Here is a 23,515-nt window from a genome sequence, read left to right on the forward strand (position 1 = left end):
CCCCAGAGGAGCTCCTCAGTGTGTTGGTCCTACTCTGGCTCTCGGCCCCTGGACCAGACATTTGGGAGTGGGAGGTTGTGCCTGTGTTCAGGGTGGGCTGGGGGTGAGCAGCTCCAGAGAGGCAGCACGGTCAGGAGCAAGACATCAGTTCTTTCCAGTAACTACACTTGCTCTCGTGCCTCCCCCAGCCCCAGGCCTGCTGTCCGGTGCACTTTTATCCCTGCGCCCTGGCTGTGACCACCAGCCATGCCACCAGCCCCTTGTGAATGGAGCGCTGGACTCCAGGCATCAGTCCATCCTGTGACACCATCATAGCTTCTTGTTATGGATTATTTGCTTTACAGGGAACTATATCCGGTATCTTGTGGGGGCCTGTAGAGGGGGAGAAAATGAAAAGGAGTGTACTCATGTCTGTGTCTGACCCAGGCCTTGTGCTGCGCACCCAAAGTTGACGCAACATTGTAAACTGTCTGTACTTCAAATAAGAATATTTGCTTTAATATGTGGATGCTATAATTAAGTTCTTAGATTCTCAAAAAAAAAAAAAAAAGATGTAAGGAGACCGTGAGTGGTAATATTCCACTGTTGCTTTTCTCTGCAGTGCATTTCTACATATTACAAGTTTTTTTAGTTGTAAAATGGTATCAGTTATCTCCAAGTAGTTTACATATGTCCTCAAAAGCTGTGGGGGGTGATTCTAAGGTAGAAGTTAAGGGGTTTGGGTATCAGCTTGGCCACCAGGAGCTGTGGTGTGCTGGTAAGGCACTGGACCTCTCTGAACCTCAGTTTCTTCATCTGTAGCGAAGTGGAAATGGAAGAAGGTACTGGTCTTTTGTGAGGATCAAATGCTACTTATTTTTTGAATGAACCTCAGAAAGTTAAAAATTATATCCAAAGGCAAAAGAGCATTATTATTGTGATTTTATTCTTTCCAATGGTAATACTTTATTTCATCATTTTAAAGCACTGTGTGTAAGCTATTTGTGCTGTTTCAACCAGTAAGACTCTTCTTCCACTTTGTCCAGTCATGAAAAAATTGGTGGACTTTGAACTCCCTTACGTTAGCCTCCGAAGTTCCGAAGTGGAAAACTGCGGGATTGGACTCAGGAAGTGGTGAGTAAGCATTTGTCGTGGCAGAAGCTACCTCAGGATAGCTTCCCTTGCTGATGGGAACTTGTCCGAGTCTCACCACATCCAGCTCGCAGTCTGACAGCTGGAAGGGGCTCAGGGGCTGGGGCAAGGTTAGGAGGAAAGCAATGAAGAAGAGAAGGGCAGGGCAGGGAGTCGACCAGAACATTCGTCCTGAAGAACAGGATGTGGAGGGTGACTTTCACTGGTCTCGAGTAAAAACCTGACGGATATTGTGAGGACGGCAGCCATGAAGGTAAGGACTGAAAAACAAGAGCCGGGGGCAGGGAGGCCGGGGATTGGGGCAGGTGACGGGGAGGAACTGCAGGCTGTGGGTCGGCTTGGGAATAGATTACCGACTGTATTTAATTGAAGGGATTTGTTGATGATGACAAGCAAGTCTATTTATCTGTTGAGCTGTAGTATTCCCTGTGGGCAAAGAGTGAACTCAGCCAATTCACAGTGAAATTGCACTTTGTGTGTTTGGCTTCCATTCCTAAAGGATTCCAACAATACACGCTTATATACCAGAGCAGCCCTAGCTTCCTAGATCAATAGGATGCAATCTATGAAAAAAATCTGTAGTAGTTTTGCAGAAATTACTTTTGTTTCCCCCAGAAACAAGGGGTCCCGTGGAGAGCAGACAGACAAAATACCAGGACACTGAGAAGCAGGACACTCCCCCAGCCCGACCCACCCCCATCATCCTATAAGCTATAATTCCCCAGTGTTTATTACCGTGGCCGTATTAGATTACTTCGCTATTCACGCTCTCCTGGCCCAGTTATTCAGTAATCTAAAAATAGGCACTTTAAAGAAAGGCATTTTGAAATTGGGGAACAGGAGTTATCTTGACCTTGTGATACCTTGCTAGAGCTCCCGGCTATCGTTTTGAATTTTGGAAGGAGATTCCCAGCAAGGCTAGAAGTTCATATACTGCTGTTCAAAAGTGTTCTGAGAAGTGGTCAAAATCTGTGGCCTGGAGCCCCGAGAAGGGGAAAAGGATGCAGTTCTGTCTGAGAGTCTAGAGAGTAGCTGTTCTTCTGGAAGCTGCTTAAGGAAGCACAGTTGTTCCTGGATCTGAGTATGTGAATCTAAGTTCCAGTGTTCTCTGGGTTTAGCTAAATAACTTTAGCCAAGTTATTCAAGCTCTCTAAGCCTCAGTTTCTTTATCTGTAAAATGGGAATAATATAATAGTAGAGTATCTCATAGGATTATAGTGAGAGTTAAATGAAGTAATCCTATATGTCCAATGAATCTTGGTCATTTTTTGTTATATTGATGATGATAATGATGATAAGAGTAACAACAACAACAACAAATCCCTGGGGCTTGGACTGTTTTGTCCATGAACTCTCCAGAGAGCTTGAAATCAAAGGAAAGATGAGGATTTTGTCCGTCTCCTTGAAGCTTGAATTAGAAATTGGGCTTTGCCTGCATCTTCAGTAAGCAGATAAATTCTAGATCATAAATGTGAGATAAAATGTCTGCCCCATCACAAGCCCACATCTCGGATCTGGGCACATTGCCTTTGCTCATGGGAACCGGGAGGAAACAGGGTCCTACTTCAGCTGTTAGAGCTGAGGGTCAGGTCACTGGGAAGGGAGAGTCTGGAGGCAGATCATACAGTTGCCTGGTCCTCTGTCCAGAGTGAGGACTTAGCAGGTGGGAGCAGGGAGAGCAGCTCGACTGCTGTGAGCTGTGGGATTCCCGGCAGGTGAGCCCTGTTTGGAGTTTCAGGGACTTTTCTCTGTGTGTGACTTCCCTGGTGCATCTCTCCAAAGACAGTATAGTTCCTTCCAGACCAGAGAGCACCTGCCCTGGCCTCTCAGAGCCCCAGCCTGGGATGGGTCTGGGTGCTCTCCAACTCTGGTGCAATGGTTGCTATTCGCAGCCACACCAGGCCCCTGGGGTGCAGGGGTAACATCGCTAAATGGAATATAGGTAGGAATGCTTCAGCTGCTTCTCCGCCCTAGGACGACGTTGAGCTTCGAGCAACATCTTCATCCTTTTCATAGTCTATGCCAGTCCCATCGGTCTACTCCCCCACACTGCTGAGTGTGGGGGTCCTGCTCACCTGTGCCTTCAGACTGGTTACAGGCCAGTCCGGATGCACCCTTTCCTGATGGAGTCTGTCAGTTCTTAGCAAGCTGCTGTGCTCATCTGGTAACCGTAAACTTCAGTTCATCCCGGTGATTCTGGGTCTGTTAGACAGACACAAAGCCCTGCTACTTGCAGGTCACTTGGCCAAGGTCCAGAGACAGGAGTCTGAATAGGGCCCAGCCGCTGGACTCAGGGGTCTTCACACCTGCTGTCAAGATCAGCTCGATCAGACAGTGATCAGGACAAACTCAGAGCGCTGAGGAAGCACAGGGGATGGGTTGCTCACATAGCCTTGGGGAGGAGGGGCCTGAGGAGGGGACATGAGGATGAGGCTTGGGGGAGAGGAGGAGGAATCAGGGAAAGATGTTGGTGAAGGGAGCCGTCCTCCAGGTGGTGGGAGAGGAGAGAAAACACAGTGGGAATGTGGAGTAGGGGGAGGGGAGACAGGTCAGAGATGGAATTGGAAATGAAGGTGGGGTCTTCCATAAAGGGCCTTGGAAGTGAGCAGGATAAATGCTCTAACTCCTGGGACCAGGAGAGTCTGAAAGGTTACTGGGGAAAGACCACTCCAGTTAGAATGTGGAGCCAGGGATCGAGGGAACATAACCAAGGCAGAAAGTCTGGTGAGGTCACAAGAGCAGCTCAGGCCAGAGATGAGGTGGCCACGCACAGGGCGGCAGCATGGCTGTGAGTGCTGGGCAGATGGCTGTGCCAGGGATTGCTGGTAGGGAAAGGATGTCAAAACTTGACGACCAACAGTGGGGCTGAGTGTGAACAGGGAGGCAGACCCTTCCTTTAAAGCTTTATCAACTCATTTATTTTTGCATGTCTACTCTCAGAGCCAGCCAGGCAGGCTTACGGTATAACGACAATAGGAAACAGAAGAGGTGGAGGTACAACTGAAGACCAGGCAAGCAGAAGGCTGTGGCTTTGTTAGAAAGAGGGGCCTTGGTTCAAAGCATCCAGGGCCACCACTTCAGGGAGCATATGCTCCCTTAGCCGTGTCATGAATTAACCGAATGCTCTGGAATCGTGCAGGTACCTGGACCCATCCCTCGACTCCAGGCTGATGGACTGCAGAGTGGCTGTAGATCTGATCTACATGCAGGTGAGGGTAGCCAGGGGCTGCTAGAACATAGTATCTTATCGGCCATTTGGGTTTGAAACCATTAGAGAATGTGCGTGGCAGTTAAGAATTCTACCTGCAGACCTAGAAGAGGCAAATGCATAGAGGTGGGAACTAGAATAGAGGTTACCAGGGGCTGGCGGGAGGGGAGGAGTGATTGTTTTAATGGGTACAGAATTTTTGCTGGGGATGGAGAGATAATTTTAGGTGTGGAGAGCCGTGATGGTTACACAACACTGTCAGTATTTTTAGTGCCACCGAATTGTACACCTCCAGACAGTTCAAATGATAAATGTTATGTATATTTTACCACAGTAAAAAAATTAATTAAAAATTTAACAAAAGTAAAGTTTGGAAGGGAAAGAGTTCTACCTCCATGTTGTATTTTTTTTAATTGAAATATAGTCAATTTACAATGCTATGTTAATTTCTGGTGTACAGCATAGTGATTCAGTTATATATATATATATTCCTTTTCATATTCTTTTTCATTATAGGCCACTACAAGATATTGAATATAGTTCCTGTGCTAGACAGTAGCACCTTGTGTCTCTCTTCTACCTCCATTTTAAGACTCTCTCTGAATTGGCAGTTGACACGTCATCTAGGCTAATTTACATGAGCCTGGAAAGGATACCCCCGATCATTTAAAGTCATACATGGTCCCTAAATCTCACTTTAGCATAATTTTCTTTTTCCCTGAGCCAACAGGTTGCATACGTGCCCCCAGGGCCAGCCTCCTGGGCAAGTGACCTGTGAGGCTGCACATGGTCCCCACCCGCTGCCCGTACCCCCCTTGCTCAGAAGGGCCCCAGGCTTGTTTACTGCTCTGCTGTCCTATCTTGAAATTCTCACTACTTTTTTTAACAAGTGATCTCACAGTTTCATTTTGCACTAGATCCTGCAAATTATGCAGTCGGTCCTGCCTTACTCCCTGCCTCTCAACCTCCAAAAAAGTAAATTTTGAGTTTGGCTGCCTTTCCTTTCCTGACTCACATGGTGAAAGTTCTGCTCAGTCTGGGCTGGTCAGCAGATGCTGCCTCCGTGATGCACCACTGGTTACCCCTGTGCCAGCTCCTCCCACTTCCCCAGCTCCTCCCCAGCGGTCACCAGCACGAGTCAGCATCTTTGGAGGTCTGATCTTTTCCGAGTCCTGGCTTGACAGTTCTGGCGGTTTGGAAACTTCTTTTAAGCAGAGTGGTGGGTTGAATTCCCTGCCTGTTCAAGCCCTCCCAGGGTTCTCTGTTCCCTCAGACTAAACCCCAAGTTCTGATGCACTTGCTTTATTTTCCCCTTAGCTTTTCCGCCCTTTCACTCTGTATACGTGTATATTACTTGTGTGTGTGTATACGTGTATTTTCAAATTTTTGTTTACTGTCTCTCTCCCTACTAGAATGATTTCTCCATGAAATTCAGGAATTTGCTCACTGTGGTATCTCCAGAAGCTAGAACTATTCCTGGCATGATCTTGGCATTAAGCCTTGTGATGGGTCTGGCATTGTACTAATTATTTTAAATACATTGTTTCATTTAAGCTTTATAATAACTGTCAGGCAGTTGGTACCACCTACATTTTTAAGAAGAAGAAATGAAGTTTGCTGACAAAGAACTGAGTAGGCTGAGACACAGAGGGTTTAGAAAAGGGATTTAATGATACTTATTTATAGGTGGCTTTTACATGGTGTGGTTCTAAGCTGCTATACTCTGTAGCTTTTTGTAAACTAAGGAGGTAGAATTGAAGAGAGGGGAGAAATGTAGGGTCAGATATCACTTTTGATGAGCTTTGCAAGGGGACAAGGAAACATTAATAGAACCTCCCTCAGTACTTCGGGGATAGCAAAAAGGTAAAGGGGTATATTTTGATGCTTTGACTTACCAAAGAGCAGAGAAGAGGAAAAGCACATACTTCTTTAGGGGACTTTTGTTTTTGTCTTAAGCAGTTGCATTGCTTTAATGGCATTGTTTTAAGCAAGTTGTCATTTTTGGAGTGGTTTGTTACACAGCAATAGCTAACTGATACATAGCTATTCATACTGTTTTCCCTTTAGTTGGATTATGTGTGTTGTTGATACATATGTTGAATCTAATTATCATATAAAGTTACTTCCAAAAATTTACACTATGATTCTTCATGGAATGGGAGTTATTGATCACACAGAAAGGCAAAGACTGACAGTTCCCTTATATACTGGAAAAGCTAAAGTTCATCTTTGGAAAAATGACTACAGTTCCATGTTCTGTATTTTCTTGCAAAGCAACAACCAAGTGCTTTATGTTCCCAGAGAGAGGAAACTGCTCTGTATGATACTAAGATTAGGGGAAAAGACTACCTAACATGGGCTGAGCAGTGCCACAGACGGTGAGAGAAATCACCAAGTGCCTCAGAAGAAATGAAAGCAATTATCAACAGGGAGAGACTGGTGTGAGCAGCTCACGTACCACATAGGTTGGCCACGTGGCACTGTGTCAATTTAATTGACAGTGTTTTTCCTTCATGTCACACAAAATCAGGGTATCAGAAAAATCAGTGGTATCTTCAGTTTGACAAAATAGAGTATCAGCTGTGTATGCATCTCCCCCACCAGACCACCAGCCCCCTGCAGGGACCTTGGCTTTTTCAGCACCACGCAGAGAACCTGGGTGCGTGACTGAGCAGACACAGCAGACCCCAGCAGCCAGGATGTCACAGGAGGAGTCACAACCTTAATACCCATTCCTCCTTAGGTGACTTTTTAAGAGACCAAGACCAACTAGTAAATAATTTCCACAAAACTATTCTAACTTCAAAGAAGGCAAATCAAAATATCACTTATTAACTGTTTAATGTTCATGATCATATTTTTATGGCTAGAGTATAGCTTTGAACTCATTTCAGATCTTACTTTGATCCATGCATAGTCACGTTCCATGTACTTATACCCCTATTACATGAGTTGGAACACAATTTACCATTCTAAGTGTTTACTGAGGCTCAGTGCTGAGGTATCCTTGCTGATATGATACATTATTAATGGCATCTGTTTTTTTATTTACTATCGCATCCTTGATTGGGACTGCATCACCTAATTCTAATATTGTTCCTGTGGTATGGCTTCCAGAGATACATGGTGGGGAAAGCTAGGAACTACCAGCATCAAATATGATTTTTATCTGTCTTCATTAAGGAGTTGTAAAGTAGGAGCCATCACAGCTTAAAGCTGGGGAAAGATGACTTCGTGGAAAGCACACTGAATTGTAGTTTCAGAAATGCACTCTGTCCCTTGCCCTGTCACTGGCTTTCTCTCTGTGTGACCTCAGGCCAATCCCGTCTTCCTTCTGGCACTAGAACTACAACGTCTCCCTGTGAAGCGACGAGACTAAACTAACACTCCCTAAGTTTTCTTCCAGCTTTAATTGACTATTATTCAAACCTTAGCTCTTTGCCTGGCAAAGTCTTCCAAAAATTGTCATTGATGTCATAGTAACCTGGGCCATTATTATTCCTTGAATTTGACTAGAGGTCCTGAGAAATCAAAAGGGGACCCCACAATTGTTGCCTTCTTTGGGAAGCCTTCCTTGGCTTCTACAAAAAGAAAATGCCTTCCCCGTCTCTGCTCCGTGGTGTTTTGTTGTGCCTGCTGTTGTGGTGCTTCCCACCCAGTGCTGTGAATACTGGTTCACACACCTGTGTCCCCTAACTAGACTCTGGATGACCGAGGGCAGAGACTGTGTCCTGGGAGCTTAGGGTACATGAATGAGTGAGAAGCAATCACCCTTTAAAAAAGATAATGCAAAAAGTTCTGATGAGCTCTTCTGATAAATAACAGTGCCATCGTAATGAACTGCTAAGGGCTACACTCGATTTTTCTAGAGCAGGTGTGCTCAGTGAAGTCCCAGGAGCCAAGGGGGCTCCCACAATGCAGATTCACTCAGAACCTAATTTTTTAAATTGCATGAAATCACATTAAGTCATGGTTTTCATGAGTGTTTCCTTCTTCTTTTTAAAAATTTGAGTGACACTAAACAAAATGGAAGATTGCCTATAAAAGTATAAGTTTCTAGATTTTCTAAAAAAATTTTGAAGGCTCAGTCAATTCTGAGCCTACATTTCAACAGGGCCACCACTGGCCCATATGATAACTTTGTACAAATTAGAAAAAGGTGCCCCTTCCTCCAGGCAGGCCCAGTCCTGCATCAGGGCCTGTGGCTTGGGAAGGGAGCATGAGCTGACCAGTAGCCTCCTAACACCCCCATGGCCCAGGGCCCTTGTACAAAGCATCCTCTACTCACACATCCCTGGCCTTGCTCTGCTCACGGCCTCAACTGCTCAGAGCCGAGTGGCCGATGCCTTGTTTAAAAAGGCATATGCTCTCCATTTCTCACCACTGTAGCCTCTGCAGAGGGCACTAGAGTATGTGTGATTGAAGCTCATGAAAACCATGACTTATGTGATTTCATGCAATTTAAAAAATTAGGTTCTGAGTGAGTCTGCATCAGCCAGTCTTCGGGGAACCATATAACTAAGTAGAGACATTTGTCTAAACTTCACTCTCTCATTGTCTGGAGTGAGGGGCTGTATATAATATATTTGAGTGATGACTTGTGAAGTCATAATCAGGGTCAAATGTTTTTGAAGGGAGTGAAACTAAAATAGTTATGTTACCTCTCCTGTAGGACTTTTAAATCTGTTATCATATTCCGTGAAATAAGTCGGATATGTGGAAGTAAGTTGCTTACATGTGGAATCTAAAAAAAAAAAGATACAAATTTTATTTGCAAACTAGGAGACTCACGGACATAGAAGACAAACTGCAGTTACCAGGTGGGAAAGGGGGAGGGAGGGATAAATAGGAGTTTGGGATTAGCAGACATACATTACTATATATAAAACAGATGAACAGCAACGACGTGCTGTGTAGCACAGGGAACTGTATTCAGTTTCTTGTAATGAGCTGTAATGGAGAAGAAACTGAAAAAATATATATGTATGTATGTATATGTATAACTGAATCACTTTGCTGTACACCTGAAACTAACCTTGTAAATCAACTACACTTCAACAACAACAAAAATTTCTGTGTTTGAGAGGCCCAGCTCCTCTCATGACGAATGATGTATCTTTGGTTAGTATCTACCTCCTTACCGCCATGACTGCTGTTTACCGTGTAGATTTAGCCATGCTTTCTCTTTGACATCGTTGCCCTGTTCTAACAGTCCTTATGGAGCTCTAACATCAGGTAGAATTCAGGAAGAAAAGGTGTTTCGTTCTTCGTGCCCATGCTGATTCCCTTCTGGTATAGCATCTAGGTTCAGCTTTGAGATCAGGTGGCAACAAGGAGAAAGTCTTGGGGTAGAATTCAGTGTCTTGGGCAATAGTAGGAAGGTTTGGTGGAGTGGGTCCAACCTGGGTTTAATCCAACTCTTGCCACTTACTGGGTCATCTTGAAGTCATAACCTCTCTGGTTAGGAAAATGTTCCTAACCCACAGAATAGTTTTTAAAAAATCAATGAGAAATTTATCTTAAAACAGTTTTTCAACAAATAGAAGTTATTTTTCTTCTCCTCTCTCAACCCATCTCCTGTCCCCCAACCTTAATAACAATGTCAAAAATCTATTCAAGTTTTCTTTCTCCTCTTTCTTTCTTCCTCCCTGTCCTTTGTATCACTGAGGGACATAGCAGATAGACTTACATTCAGACTAGGGTATATATAAGTGTCTGATAACTGGAAAAGAATTATTTGTGTGTTTGCTGTATGTAAAGCATCAGACAGGATGCACCGAGGTAAAGGACTCAGGGTCTTCCTTTGAGGGGTTGACAGTTTAACTGAGGACTAGTGAGGAACTCTTTTGGAGCATGATGTCAGCATAGCGCAGGCTAAGCCTAGCAGCTGATGAGATGGAAAGCAGTCTCAGAGCGTCCCCTGGGGCCAGGCAGGATAAAAGGGGAAAGGAGGCTGGATTCCAGAAGGAAAAGGGAAGAGCACAGAAGAAGTTCCTGAGGCTTCAGGACAGTCCAGGGGGCAGTTGTCTCCCGGTGATTTCTGCCTTTGAGGCCGGTGTTGTTCTGCTTAAACCTTCTGTGCAGATTAGGGAACAGAAGCCAGAAGCCCATTAGGGAGGTGGAGAGTGCACACACTTGCTGGTAGCAGTTACCCAAAGCTGAGCAAACAGGGCCCAACAATGTTTTCCCTTTTAATTTTTTTTAATGGTAACGTTTGTTTTCATCTTATAAAAATTTACAAATATGGAAGAACTCAAAAATAAAAGCAAATGTCACCCCAAATCTTAAATCAATTACACATCTAAACTCTCAACTTTTTTTGCTGTGTTTATTTCATGTGCTGTATTTTATTCATAAGCCCATCCATTTTCTTGACTCATAAGTGTGCACACAGGGTCTTTCGGGTTTTGTTTTATATATTTCTTTTGTTTTCTAAAAATCAGGACCTACTCCTGAGCCCTTATTTTGTAACTTGACATTTTTTTATGTATCAATACATCACAGACTTTTCCCATGTTGTTAAATAGTCTGTATAATTTCAAATGATAGCATAACCTATTATTGTGGTTGTACCCAAACTCAATCACCTATTTTTGGGCATTTCATATAGTACTTGCTTCATAGGGTGGCTGTGATAACTGACTTTTTTGGGGAGGGAGGGGGCTAAAATAATAGAAATGTATTTTCTCACAGTTCCCTAGGCCAGAAGTCTGACATCAAGGTGCTGGCAAGGGCCATGTTCCCTCTGATGGTGCTAGGGGAGTTTCTGTTCCTTGCCTCTTCTGGTGGCTCCAAGCATTCCTTGGCTGGAGTACTATTCAGCCATAAAAAGGATGAAATCCTGCCATTTGTGACAACATGGATAGACCTCAAGGGGATTGTGCTGAGTAAAATAAGTCAGATGGAGAGAGACAAATGCTGCATGATTTACTGAAATATAAATTACATCATACATAATAATTAAATAATACATAAATAAATAAAATAAAATAAATGAACCAAACCAAACCAAACCAAACTAAATCAAACAGAAACAAACACATAGATAGAGATAACAAATCAGTAGTTAGCAGAGGGGGAGGAAGTGGGGTCGACTTTTGTTTCAGAGCAATTAGAACAATGCCTGACACATAGTAAGCACTATAAGTGTGCCTGCCACTATTAATAGCTGAAAATTTCTCAATATTTCAGACAACAATAGTAATAGCCTTCTCAATACATTTTCCCCACATCTATACTTAGCATTTTTTTTTTTCAGTGGAGGTACTGGGGATTGAACCCAGGACCTTGTGCATGCTAAGCAGGCACTCTACCACTGAGCTACACCCACCCCCCCTATGCTTATCATTCCTGTAGGCGGTTTTAAGTTTATATTGTCAAATCACCTCCAAAAAGTTGTACCAGTTTATGTTGCATCAGTTCTGTGTGGAACTTTCTGTTTCTCCAAACCCTTGCCAACTCTGAATATTATATATATTTTTTAGTCTTTGCCAAGTTGGGAGGCAAAAAAATTCTTTGATTACTAGTGAGGTTCAATATTTATTTGTCACTTGGAATTCCTTCTTATCAATTGCTGATACATACCCTTTGTCCATAGGGATGCTTGCAGTTTTACTATTTCTTTACCTAAATGAGATGAACTCTTTGCCACATATGATGCACTCATTTCCCCTGGTTTGCCATTTGCTTCTTAGTTTTGTTCTTGGTGGTTTTACATACAGAAGTTTTTATATTTTTATGTAATTATATATTCATTGATATGACATTTTGCCTTTGTATCTTAGAAAGCTATTTCCGATCTCAAAACCAGATTAAAATACTCACCTTTTATTTTCTTCTGGTTCTTTTATGGTTTTTATATTTGAATCTTGAACCTCTCTGGGCTGATGTGGTTGGGTGGTGTAGGGGAAGAGCTACTTTTATTTTCTTTCCCAAGTGCTGCCAGTTGTCTCCAAACCATTGAGCAATTGCTTCCCACATCCAACTCATTTAAAAAGTCATCCTTCTAACATGCTAGACCTTTATATATGTCCATTTGGGTCTGTTTTTATAGCCTTTTATACATAAGTGTGGGGTTTTTTTTTTTTTTTCAGATCAATTCATTTCTGTTAGGTTTGCTAATTTTACAACTTACATTATTTTAAGGCAATACAGGACATTGAAAAAGAATGGGCCAAACCCACAGAGGAGCAGAAGCAGAAATTAGAAGCTCTCCGGAAAGAAGACAACCAAACAAAGGTGAATGAAATATTGCACCAAGAGAAATCTCTTGGAAGGGAGTTAAAGAAACATATTGGAATTGAGCTGTTTCTGTAATTTATAAACCCTTCAAGCACCAAAAATGGGGCTTTTTAAAAAAAAAATGAGACTACCTTCATTGATTTTCCTTTTTATGAAATTAATAAAGGCTTACTGTTTAAACATTCTAAAAAATACAGACAATATATTGTGAGTCCTTTGCCAAGTTAATTAATGTAGACCCTCAACGTTATTTTTAATGACACAGACTATTCCATTTTATGGTTATGTTATCATTCAGCTATCCAATTTCCTATTATTGGAAGTCAGGTTGTTTCCAGGATTTGCTGCTATAAATCACTTTGGCAGCGAGTGCCATGAGGCCCAGGACTGAGTCTAATTTATACATACCCTGTGTATTCCCAACATCTGGTGTGGTTCCTGGATGAAGGTCCCTGAACATGCAGCCAGCATCCTGTCTTTGAATATACATTCTATTTTCTTTTATTCTTTAGGATGTATTTCTAAATGTCCATTTGTAAAGTTTCCATGAAGATGGTACCAACTGACATACCCTGTTTCCAAGCAGTGGATATGAAATCTGACAAACAAGATATATTTTAGCAGAGGAAATGGCCTTTGCTTCATTGGGTTGTCTTTTTAAAACAATTCTTTATACTTAACAAATGTTCACCACTAAAGCATTGATTTTTGAAGAAAAAGCAAACAAAATTTAGAGGACTCATTTATACTTAGGTTGATGTAGAAAGTAATTCTTCAAAGTCTGCAATATTTTGAAAATTTTATTGATGAACTGCAAAAAAATAAAAAATAAAAAATAAAAGATGGAGGAGAAAAAGCATATACTGCCAAAATTTAGTATTTCCCTGCTGGGAATTCCACCACAGCTTTGTCATGGAAATTTTGGAATTCAACTTCTCTGTGTATTTGTCAATTTCTGTAATTACAGCCTCTATTTTGATGGGTAGCATCTTGCTGCTACTTTGGATACAGTTACCAATTCTAAGGGCATTTCTGCTCTATAAACTTCTTAATTTAGTAAGAATATTGTTTTTAACTATGATGCTATGCTGTGCCAAAATGTGTATTTTTGCCACAAAACAAATTTTATTTTCTATGGTGAATATTTCCCATGATTTTTACCATACTGTTTTACTAGTGGTCTTTTGAAAACTTTACTTTGAGTGCATGGATTTGGTCCTATAAACTTTTTCTGCATGTTGTTCAAACTCAGTGCTTTAGTGGTTGGCCAAATCTAGAGAAGGAAAAAAGAACACAGTGAAGTAGAGGCCATTTCTTCTGTTAAAATATGTCTTGTTTGTCAGACTCATATATACTGCTTTGGGACAGGGTATATGTGGGTTTTTTTTTTTTTTTCATCTGAAAAAAATGGAACCATTATTCAAGTTATCTTAAATGATTTTCTCTTGAGGCATCTAAGAATACTGCTATAAAACCGGCATTATTTAAATGTTTGTGGCGTTCTGCTAATGGAGTCAACACACGAACAACTATTGCTTTATGTTAGGTACATGTACAAGAAAACTTGGAGTTGACAAATGAGTGAAATTAATTGAAAGGAGCAGTCATTTGCTCTAAATCAGAGAGAGGGGCTAACTATGGCCCATGGGCCACTGTTTGTATAAATAAAGTTTTATTGGCACACAGCCACCCTCATTCATTTGCCTATTGTCAAAGGCTGCTTTGGTGTTGGAGCAGCAGCGGTAAGTAGTTGCAATAGAGACCACATGCCCACAAAACTGAAAATATTTACTATGTGGCTCTATAGAACAGTTTGCCAAATCCTGATCTGAACGAAAATTTATAAATATCTTCTGCAGTTATACATGTTAAATTATCTTTTTCAGGTACAGTCTTTTTAAAGGAACTGATTTTCAAGTAGATAATCCTTTTAGATTTCTGTCTTCCAGTTTTCATATAATCCGTATCAGTGCACCCCCTTTGAATAGCAGATGTCAGCAAGCATTTTGAGCAAGTTACTTACTCGTCATTTCTTAACTTCATTTAAAATACTTTCATCTCTTTTAGAGCATTGCAGCCAACAGTTTATTACAATTTTTTTGTGTTACTAAATAATAAAATAAACAATTAAAGATTTATGCTATATAATAAATGAGAACTTTTGTAGTAGGAGCCGTGAAACTGCTCTGTGGCAAGATCACCCAGCCCCCGTCCCCACCCTGCCCAGGTAGCATTTACTCACAACCTGTCATTTCTGATGTTTCCCACTGACCCAAAAGGAAGCCTAGCAGCTTCATGCAGCTCCTCAGTTGAATGAATGGGCTGCAGCACAGTGAGCAGGTAAGACGTGTGGCTGGAGGGACAGTGGCCTGGAATCCTTCTGCCACCTTGTACCAAGAGTCAGCCATCCCTCACCACATATGTCTCAGCACATTTCCCAGGTAGCTCTTGAAAGAGAGGTGTAAGTTGCCTTCTTCAGGGGAGAACTGGGAAAGAGGCAGGTTGTTACTGCGTGGTCTTCTTTCTGACTTAACCACGTGGTAAAGTGGGAACACTTCTCTGAACACACATCTCTCACCCCATCAGGCAGGAGCCTGCGGAAGGCTAGAAGAACAAGCTGGAGGGCATTAAACTGATATCAGGTGACTTGAATGCAGTCGTTAATAACCACTTTGTTAGAAAAATGACAAGTCCTCAACAGACATTAACAGGACAGGATGCCAGGACTGTGGGTGTGGACTGCATCTATCTTCTGTTCTTAAGTCACATCATAAGCAGAGGGAAAAGCTAAACCTTAGACATCACATGAAAGTGTTCCGTTGGTGCTTTGGGGCGTGGAACCCCACCAAGAGAGCAGATTCACTCTTGCTCTCTCCTCATTGCCATTTACAAAACCCCTGTCTCTGACAACCAGCACCACCAGTATATACAACAGCCTGTGAAAATGAACTGCTTCCCTCCTACCTTGATCTCAGCTTAGTTTAAAAAAAAAAAAAGCAGCATTTTATAGGCACACTTTTTGTTTGTTTTGCTGCTATAATCTTCTGAGATAAAATCCTATCTACTCATTTGATTTCATTCTACTCGTTTCTCCCTTCATCATTCACATCGACTATTTTCATTCCCACTGTTCCAAGCACTGTAGCAGGAGCAGGGACCCACCATGAACTTGGGCAGCCCTTGCTGTCAGAGAGTGAAAGGGGCATTGCCTTCATTTATATCCTCCCGAAGAGAAAGGTGCTTTCACTGTGACTCCATTCTGTGTGTGCTGTCAGAATGGCGGTACCTCCTGATGTGAGATTTTCGTCCTCCTCAAGTGGTCTTCTGCTTCCTCCACCCCCAACCCCTTTTGGAACAGTTTTTGGAGCTGTCCCAGGAGGTTCGGCACTATGGATATGTGCAGCTGGATCCCTGTACCTGTGACTACCCAGAACCGGGCTGTGGGGCCGTGATCTCTGTTGGCAATAACGAGATCAGCTGCTGTGTCACCCTGCCTGATAACCAGACCCAGGATGTCATTTTCCAGATGAACAGAGTGAAGTGCTGGCAGGTCACTTTCCTTGTGAGTATCTTAGCACCTCGCCGTACCCATGATTTAAAGCCTCCACCCACGATTTAAAAATCCTAGTGTTCTTGGATGATGACGTTGGTACTGGGGAGAGAGGGCTGCCTTTTGAATCTGAACCTTGAGTGGACTGGCGTCTAAGCCACAGTGAGCATCACCTAGTGGTAAAACCTGTCTATTATCTGGTACCCAAGTTCCCCACCCGTAACAGCAGAGACACCAGTCTTCCCAACCTTCCAACCACAGACTTCTCTACTGCTTGAAGGATGTCTAAAGTAATCACACCACTTAGAAATAACAGCTACCATTATTGAGCACTTAATACGTACTCAGTACTGGCAAGACCTCTATGCTTGGAAACTGGACGCTGACCAGCCGAGCTATTCTTAACAGTCCCTGGCATCACACCTACACTGCTGTCTCCTCCCAGAGAAACCCTTCTGATCAGATTTATTGAGTGCCTACTTTGTACCAGGTGCTGTGTGGGCAATGCCACATCTGCTATTTAATTAATTTCTAAAATAGAACGCAGTGAGCTAAGAGGGATTGTCTGCTTTACACAGGAAAGAGAGGTTAACTAGTAGAGGACAAATGCACCCAGGTGCTAAATCCACAAACCCCCGGGATGTTTTAGCTGGCTCACTGCTAGGTCACTCTGTGACATTTGATACGGTCAACTGTCTTCCTTCCCAAAACTCCCCCTCCTTCATCCCTTAACTTTGTGGGTTGCTCCTCCCTCTGACCATTCCTAAAATGCTGGTGTTCTCTGGGGTTCCATTTCTATCATTTTTCCTCTACGTATTCCCTGAAAATCAATTACCCAGATGCCTGTCAAAAGGTCCATAGTTCCTACTGAATTCTGGACATCTTCACCAAGGGTTTTATAGACGCCTCAATTCAACCTTTCCCCAAACCAGTCTCATTCTTTCCCTCTCACACCTGCCCGAAGCTCCTTCCTCTCATGTCCATCCCAGGCTCCCTCCTCTCATGTCCATCCTAGCGTTCTTCCTCCTGTGTTCCCTGTCTTCGTAAGTGGGACTTCCGTGACTGCCCTTTAATTGCCAAACCATCAATCCTAAAACCACCTCTGACTTTTCTCTCTTACCTCGCATGTTTAATTGCTGACAGAGGCCCAGCCCTTCTGTGCCCCTGCTGTCCCTCAGGACTCTCCCGTCCCGCCTGCCCTCACAGCTTGGCCTCAACACTTCCTGCCTAGATGAAACCCAAGGGTTCACCAGATGATCTTCCTTATGACTGTGGTGATGGTTTCCTGGATATATGCATATGTCCAAACTCTTCAAATTGGGTACATTCAATATGTGCAGTTTTTGCATATCAATTATACCTCAATTTAAAAACACACACACATAAAACAAGATTATATATTGATCAGCTGATGAAAATGTTGTAACCAGAGGTTCACAGGAACCTAGACCTGTATTTCCCCTTGGGCTGTGTTTCAGTCCACTAATTCAGTGCTTATGGTGACTTTAGAGAACATGACTACTGTAACTAATAAGAACTGACTGCGTTTGAAAACAGAAACAGACTCACAGATGTAGACTACAAACTTGTGGTTGCCAAGGGGGTAGGATGGGAAGGGACAGACTGGGATTTCAAAATTTGTAGATACTGACAGGCATATGCAGAACAGATAAACAAGATTATACTGTAAAGCACAGGGAAATATATACAAGATCTTGTGGTAGCTCACAGAGAAAAAAATGTGACAATGAACATATATATGTTCACGTATAACTGAAAAATTGCGCTCTATGCTGGAATTTGACAAAACATTGTAAAATGACTGTAACTCAATAAAAAAAGAAAGAATTGACTATGTTTAGGAGGTGAAAGTATAAATAAAAGCAAGGGATTGATTACCTCAAAAAATAAGAGCATTACATGAATATAGCCATGCTCTGTGCAGCCTTTGGGGTTTTCTTTACTCAGCATACATTTTTGGAAATTCATCCCGCTTGTTGGTACATCAGTAGTTTGTCTTTTGTTATTGTTGCTGAGCAGGATTCCATGGTATAGGATGGCCAAAATTTCTTTACACTCACCCAATGAAAGATATCTGGTGGTTTCCAGTTTTTAGCTATTACGCATAAAGCTTCTATAAATATTCATGTATAGGCTTCTGTCTGAGCACAAGTCTTCATTTCTCTGGAATAAATGCCTAGGAGTGCAATTGCTGAGTCATGTGAAAGTTGCATGTTTAATTTTTTAAGAAACTGCCAAACCGTTTTCAGGGGGGCTGTATCAATTTACACTCCCGCCGGCGAAGTATGAGCAATCCAGTCTCTGCATCTTCGCCAGCATTTGGTGTTGGCATTAGTTTTTATTTTAGTCATCCTGATAAGTGTGTAATGGTATTTCATTGTGATTTTAATTTGCTTTTCCCTCATGGCTGATGATGTTGAACATCTTTTCGTGTGAGTATTTGCCATCTGGGTATCTCAGCTGAAATGTCTTTTCATATCTTCTGCCCATTTCCTAATTGGATTGTTTTTATCTCTCTTCTCAATTCAGCAAGGCTTCTGGGTTCTGTTTGGGTTCCCCCTCCTTGCACTGCGTCCTGGAAACTCCTCCAGGCAGTAAGCTGGGTGGCTGTAAAGCTCACCTTGTTTTCCTGCTCTCTGGGTTAACAGGCCTGCATTATCTGCTGTTCAATGTCTGAAAATAGCTATTTCCTGGTTCATTTTTTACATTGATGCGGCCAGATTCATATTTGTAAAATATAAATCTGTGCTATTATCCAGCTTTTAAAATCTTTTAATAAATGCTTCCTGCCCTCAAGATAAAGTCCAGACTCCTTAACTTAGCTTATAAAACATGTAACAGTTAGGGCTATTTCGTGGCAAGCAGCAGAAACCAAGACTTCTGGCTCTAGTGGGAAAAAAAAAGATATATTGGAAGGATATGGGGTAACCCACTGATTTAAAGGAAAGGCTGATGCAGAGACTTGAGATGGTCAGGAACCAGAGGAGCTCAAGGTTTCTAGAAAATAGGAATTCTTTACTAACTAACTTTACTTTACTTTACTAACTGCTCCTTGGGTCTCTCTGCCCTGGAATCAAATGAGGGGCTCAGAGAACATTTGTCCAATTTGTCCATTTGTCCTGTTGGCCTGAGTTTGGGTCATGTGTCCCACTCCAGGAGGGCAGCATTTCCTGACAGACCTACCTAGAGAGCCACAGTGGAGAGGGAGGTTTCCCCCAAGGGAATCTGAGATGTCGGTACTAGAGGGGGAGGGATGGATGCTGCACAGCAAAAATCACAGGTGCCTCCCACCAGGCATTCAAGATCTGGCCCTGCCCTGCCTCTTGAAGCCTCTTTTCTCACCACCCTCAACATCTTGCAGCCTGTACTTCAGCCACACTGCATTGTCTTTAATGTACCAGGTTCCCTCATGCTTCAGAGCATTTGCACTTGCTTTTTCTTCCACCAGGAACCCCTTGTGCCCCTCCACTAAAAACCATAACAAACTTGCATAGTTTCTATTTCTGCTCAAATACCTGCACCCCACCCCCCAAAGCCTTCCTTTACCCTCCTGGTCTGAGTTAGGTGTCCATCCAAGTTACTTCCATAGACCTGTGTTTGCTTCCCTTGTAATACTTGTTACATCAAACTGTGACGATTTACTCTCATGGCTCCCAGTAGGACTGATAGTTTCTCGGGAGTAGGGACAGTCTCACTTGTTTTGATATTTTTCCCAGCAGGTAATAGCCACTTAAATTTCTGTTGAAGGTCAAATAATATATTTTCCTCTGCAGGGTTCTCTGCTGGATATGGATGGGCCCCAGCAAACTCTCAACCAGAACTTAGAGCTCAGATTTCAGTACGGCAAGGATAGTCACTGGCAGTGGTTTGTTATTTACACCCAGCAGGTAAGTTCTCAGGGCACAGCAGGAAAACCTTCTGTGCCAAAATGCTCTCTTGCATGCTGGGGTGGACAAAGCACATCACCGTAACCAGCTGGAGCAGAGTGCTGGCCTGCGACTCACGCTGTGTTCGGCCCATAATACCATTTCTTTTGTTTGCTTTTTGTTTTATTTTGCTCGTCACCATAGCTTTCATATCAATTAGAAATGAATGAGTTCCAAGTAACAGAAGACTCAATGGACAGTGACTTAGACCACAGGTCGGCAAACTTTTTATCCAAAGACCAGATGGTAAATATTTTACATTTTGAGGTTCATATGGTCCCTGTTGCAACTGCTTAACTCTATTGTTGCAGCACAAAAACAGCCACAGCTAAGACATAAACAGATGGGTATAGCTGTGTTCCAATAAAACTTTATTTACAAAAACAGGTTGTGTCTTAGACAATACAAATTTTTATCATCTCACTTACTAAGAATGCTGGAGGTAGATGAGTGGCATCCCTATAATTCTTTCGACCTTTTCCAAGTTGATAAAAGCTGTCCCTTTTATCTGGAAGGCAAAAGCCTCACCCCAAGAGCCCCCCGGTTGACTTTCCATTATGTCTCATTGGCCAGAACCATGTCACATGACCACTCCTAGCTGCAAGAGAGTCTGGGAATCAAGCATTTAGCATAGAGAAATAGGATTCATGATCAGCTTAGAGTAAGCATGAGTCATTGCCTAGAGCTGGGTACTTTGTCATCCCGAAGTCAAGATTCTGTTATGAGGGAAGAAGGGACAATGGCTGTTGAGTTGAATTAATTAAATTTGAAATAATTGAAATTAAAAATCCATTAAAAAAATCTGATTTTCTAAACACCAAATCCAATTGACAGTTCTTTTCAGTGGGCTAACTTAAGCTATTCCAATTTGAAATCAAAACTACAAGAGTTCTAAAACGAAACCAAAATATTAAAGTATCCTTTGCATCAACATTATTAATATCCCTGGTGGTCACACTAACTTTTGTGTTCCATGGAGCATTCTGGTTTCAGGCAACCAAAGCTCTGTTTCAACTTTCTACTAATATGGTTTTGATCAGGAGGTAATAGATATTAGCGTTCTCTGAAAAACACATAGTTTCTAAACCAAAATCCTAGGTCAAAGAAATGGTTCCCCGGGTTCACCTTAAATATGAAAGACCCTTAGGGAAATGGTAGGATGGTTTGCTGAGGCAAAATCTGCAGTCATTTGGAGAGACACACAGACAGTTTGGCAGTGAAACCACCCCTTTACCCCAGAATGCTAAGTGCGGGTAGTTAAATTTTATTATGGTCTTTTAATCTAGTCTAGAGCAAATGAGTTTAAGCCACTATGAAGAGGTGCAATAAACATTCTTTTAAAGGATTCCTAGTAAGGTCTTATTTCCTTTGGAGTGTGGGTTTATTGACATGCACCTGAGGGGTACTTCTGCAAAAGGCAGAAATGTGGCTTGTGTGCCTTGCAAATACAAAAGAGGGCTTGGCCCCATATCTTCCTTAGACCCTTTAAACAAACCTCTGTCCCTTTGTATTTCATAACCCTCACCTGGCTTATAGCAGAGTCCTAACCTGTATGGCTCTGTGCATTGTACAGGACTAGGGAATCAGTCCACACTGCGTGGGACACCATTAAACACCCTTCCTCGCCACGTCAGCTCAGAGGTGGTTGTTTAACCATTTCGTACCCTGGTTCTGGTAGGTTACATACATTACAGATAAACAGGGTTAGTTCTTGGCTAAACCAGGAAGGAAGGCAAAATTTGTTTTTGTATATAAACCCCACGTCTGTGCCTCTTTTCCTTATTGGTGGCAGCCCTTTCCTTTCTCTTCTCTCCTTTCTTTCCCCTTAAATAAAATGCACCCCTATCAGGCTCTACAGTCCTGCAAGACTCTGAAAGGCTCCCTCTGTGTAAGCCACTCGCCCTCAAATTCTACTTTCCGTGGCCTGTCCTCCAGGAGTTTTCTGCATTGGCTACCACCCCAGCCTGAGCTTCCTCTGCCTCTCCTCCCCGCTCCAGTGCGGTGACCATCCTTGAGCACAACTTACCCTAAAGGTCTACATCCTTGAGCTCTGAGCTTCAGTTGTCTCAAACCTTAGTAGGGCCAAACGAGCAAAAGCCAAGCTGAGAGCTGAGAGCAGGACAAGGAGAGAAAAAGGACCCATGGTAGAGGAGCAAGCTCCCATTAAGATGGCAGGGAACCTTAAACTTGGCACGTGGGGGGAAGCTCCTGGGAAAAGGAAGCCCCAGCTTTGGTGCAGCAGGACGTGTAACGTGTATCTCGGCACTAACAGTGATGAGCCAACAATAAGCCACAGGTAATGCTGGGGGCAACTGTCAATCTGGACAGCAAATGATTAAAAATACCAGAAAAATAAGAAAGTGAAGAAAAACAACTAATTTTGTTTTTATTTCAGTAAAGGCCATAATGTGCTAATATATTCTTTCAAACAGGTTACTACTTATGCCTTAAGTCTCTCAAGCATTACACATACAGTTAGTTATAAGACTGACCATCAGCAGTTGTTTGGATTACAATAATAAGCAGTTTTTATTATTTGTTGCTCATAAGACATGAGCTGTTTACAAAGTAATTTTAAAAATGGGATGTGTTAAGGGAGTTTTAAAAGGGAAAAATATTAGTAATGAGATCCCAGACATTTTTAATCTGTCTTTCTAAAAATGTACTGTAGCTATGTCTGTGTAATTGAGAAAATTTATGGTTACTTGCTAATTACATCTTATGCAAATTTATGAAAGGTAAAGGACTCCAAAATTCTTAAAAGCGTGCTATTGGAGGGCAGGGCTCAAGATCTGCTTCACGGTATGAGATGAGAAGGAAGAGGATGAAAATATCCTCAACTGACAGTTCTTTATTTCTGGGTTTCTTAGGCTTTTTTGCTGAGTAGCTGCTTGAAAAAGATGATCTCAGACAAGATGGTAAAGCTAGCTGCAGAGAATCCAGAAATGGTAAGTGCTCTTATCTGTGTAGATATTTCACTTTAAGTTTCCACCACCAGCTGACACTAAACTACACTGATGAATTCCCTGGATCAGTGGAGTCTGGTCCTCCAGGCAGGAACCCAGCTGCCCAGATGTGAGCATCTCTGCCCTCTGGGAGCTCAGTCTTTAGAATTCAAGCCATTTTTTTCCAACGAGAAGTCATCTTTGGATTTCTGAGAGTTCTCTAACCCTCTACTCTGTGTCCTTGTATTTCTACCTTCCCCCAAATGGAAGATTCCAGGTTTACCATAGAAGCAACATCATAAAGATAGGATCTTGAGAGGTCTTCGACACAGCCGCCATGACCTTTCATAAGCTCTGTGGTTTAGTCTCCAGAAAGAACTCACAGCCTCTTGATATTTCCACTGTGCCAAATTAAGATGCCTTTAGCAGTTGGGAGAAGCCACCAAGTAATAGAAGCCTTCAAGGCTATAATTTTTTTCTCAATGTAAAATTA

The 23,515-nt window shown here is 42.4% G+C and overlaps 1 protein-coding gene across 3 annotated transcripts in view; it reads left to right on the top strand.

Moving 5' to 3' along the window:
- Nucleotides 1-23,515, top strand: part of SNX31 (sorting nexin 31) — a 53,975-nt gene that overhangs the window by 21,894 nt on the left and 8,566 nt on the right. For 2 of the 3 annotated variants that reach the window (XM_010981889.3, XM_031439394.2), the window contains exons 7-12: nucleotides 1,026-1,113; nucleotides 4,271-4,340; nucleotides 12,485-12,577; nucleotides 15,939-16,142; nucleotides 19,925-20,038; nucleotides 22,948-23,025. In XM_010981889.3, the coding sequence (XP_010980191.1) occupies nucleotides 1,026-1,113; nucleotides 4,271-4,340; nucleotides 12,485-12,577; nucleotides 15,939-16,142; nucleotides 19,925-20,038; nucleotides 22,948-23,025 (647 nt within the window). The remainder of the gene's footprint in view (nucleotides 1-1,025; nucleotides 1,114-4,270; nucleotides 4,341-12,484; nucleotides 12,578-15,938; nucleotides 16,143-19,924; nucleotides 20,039-22,947; nucleotides 23,026-23,515) is intronic. The other variant, XM_064476924.1, reaches the window with a different exon arrangement.

Source organism: Camelus dromedarius, chromosome 20 (assembly GCF_036321535.1).
Source record: "Camelus dromedarius isolate mCamDro1 chromosome 20, mCamDro1.pat, whole genome shotgun sequence".
Lineage (NCBI taxonomy): Eukaryota > Metazoa > Chordata > Mammalia > Artiodactyla > Camelidae > Camelus > Camelus dromedarius.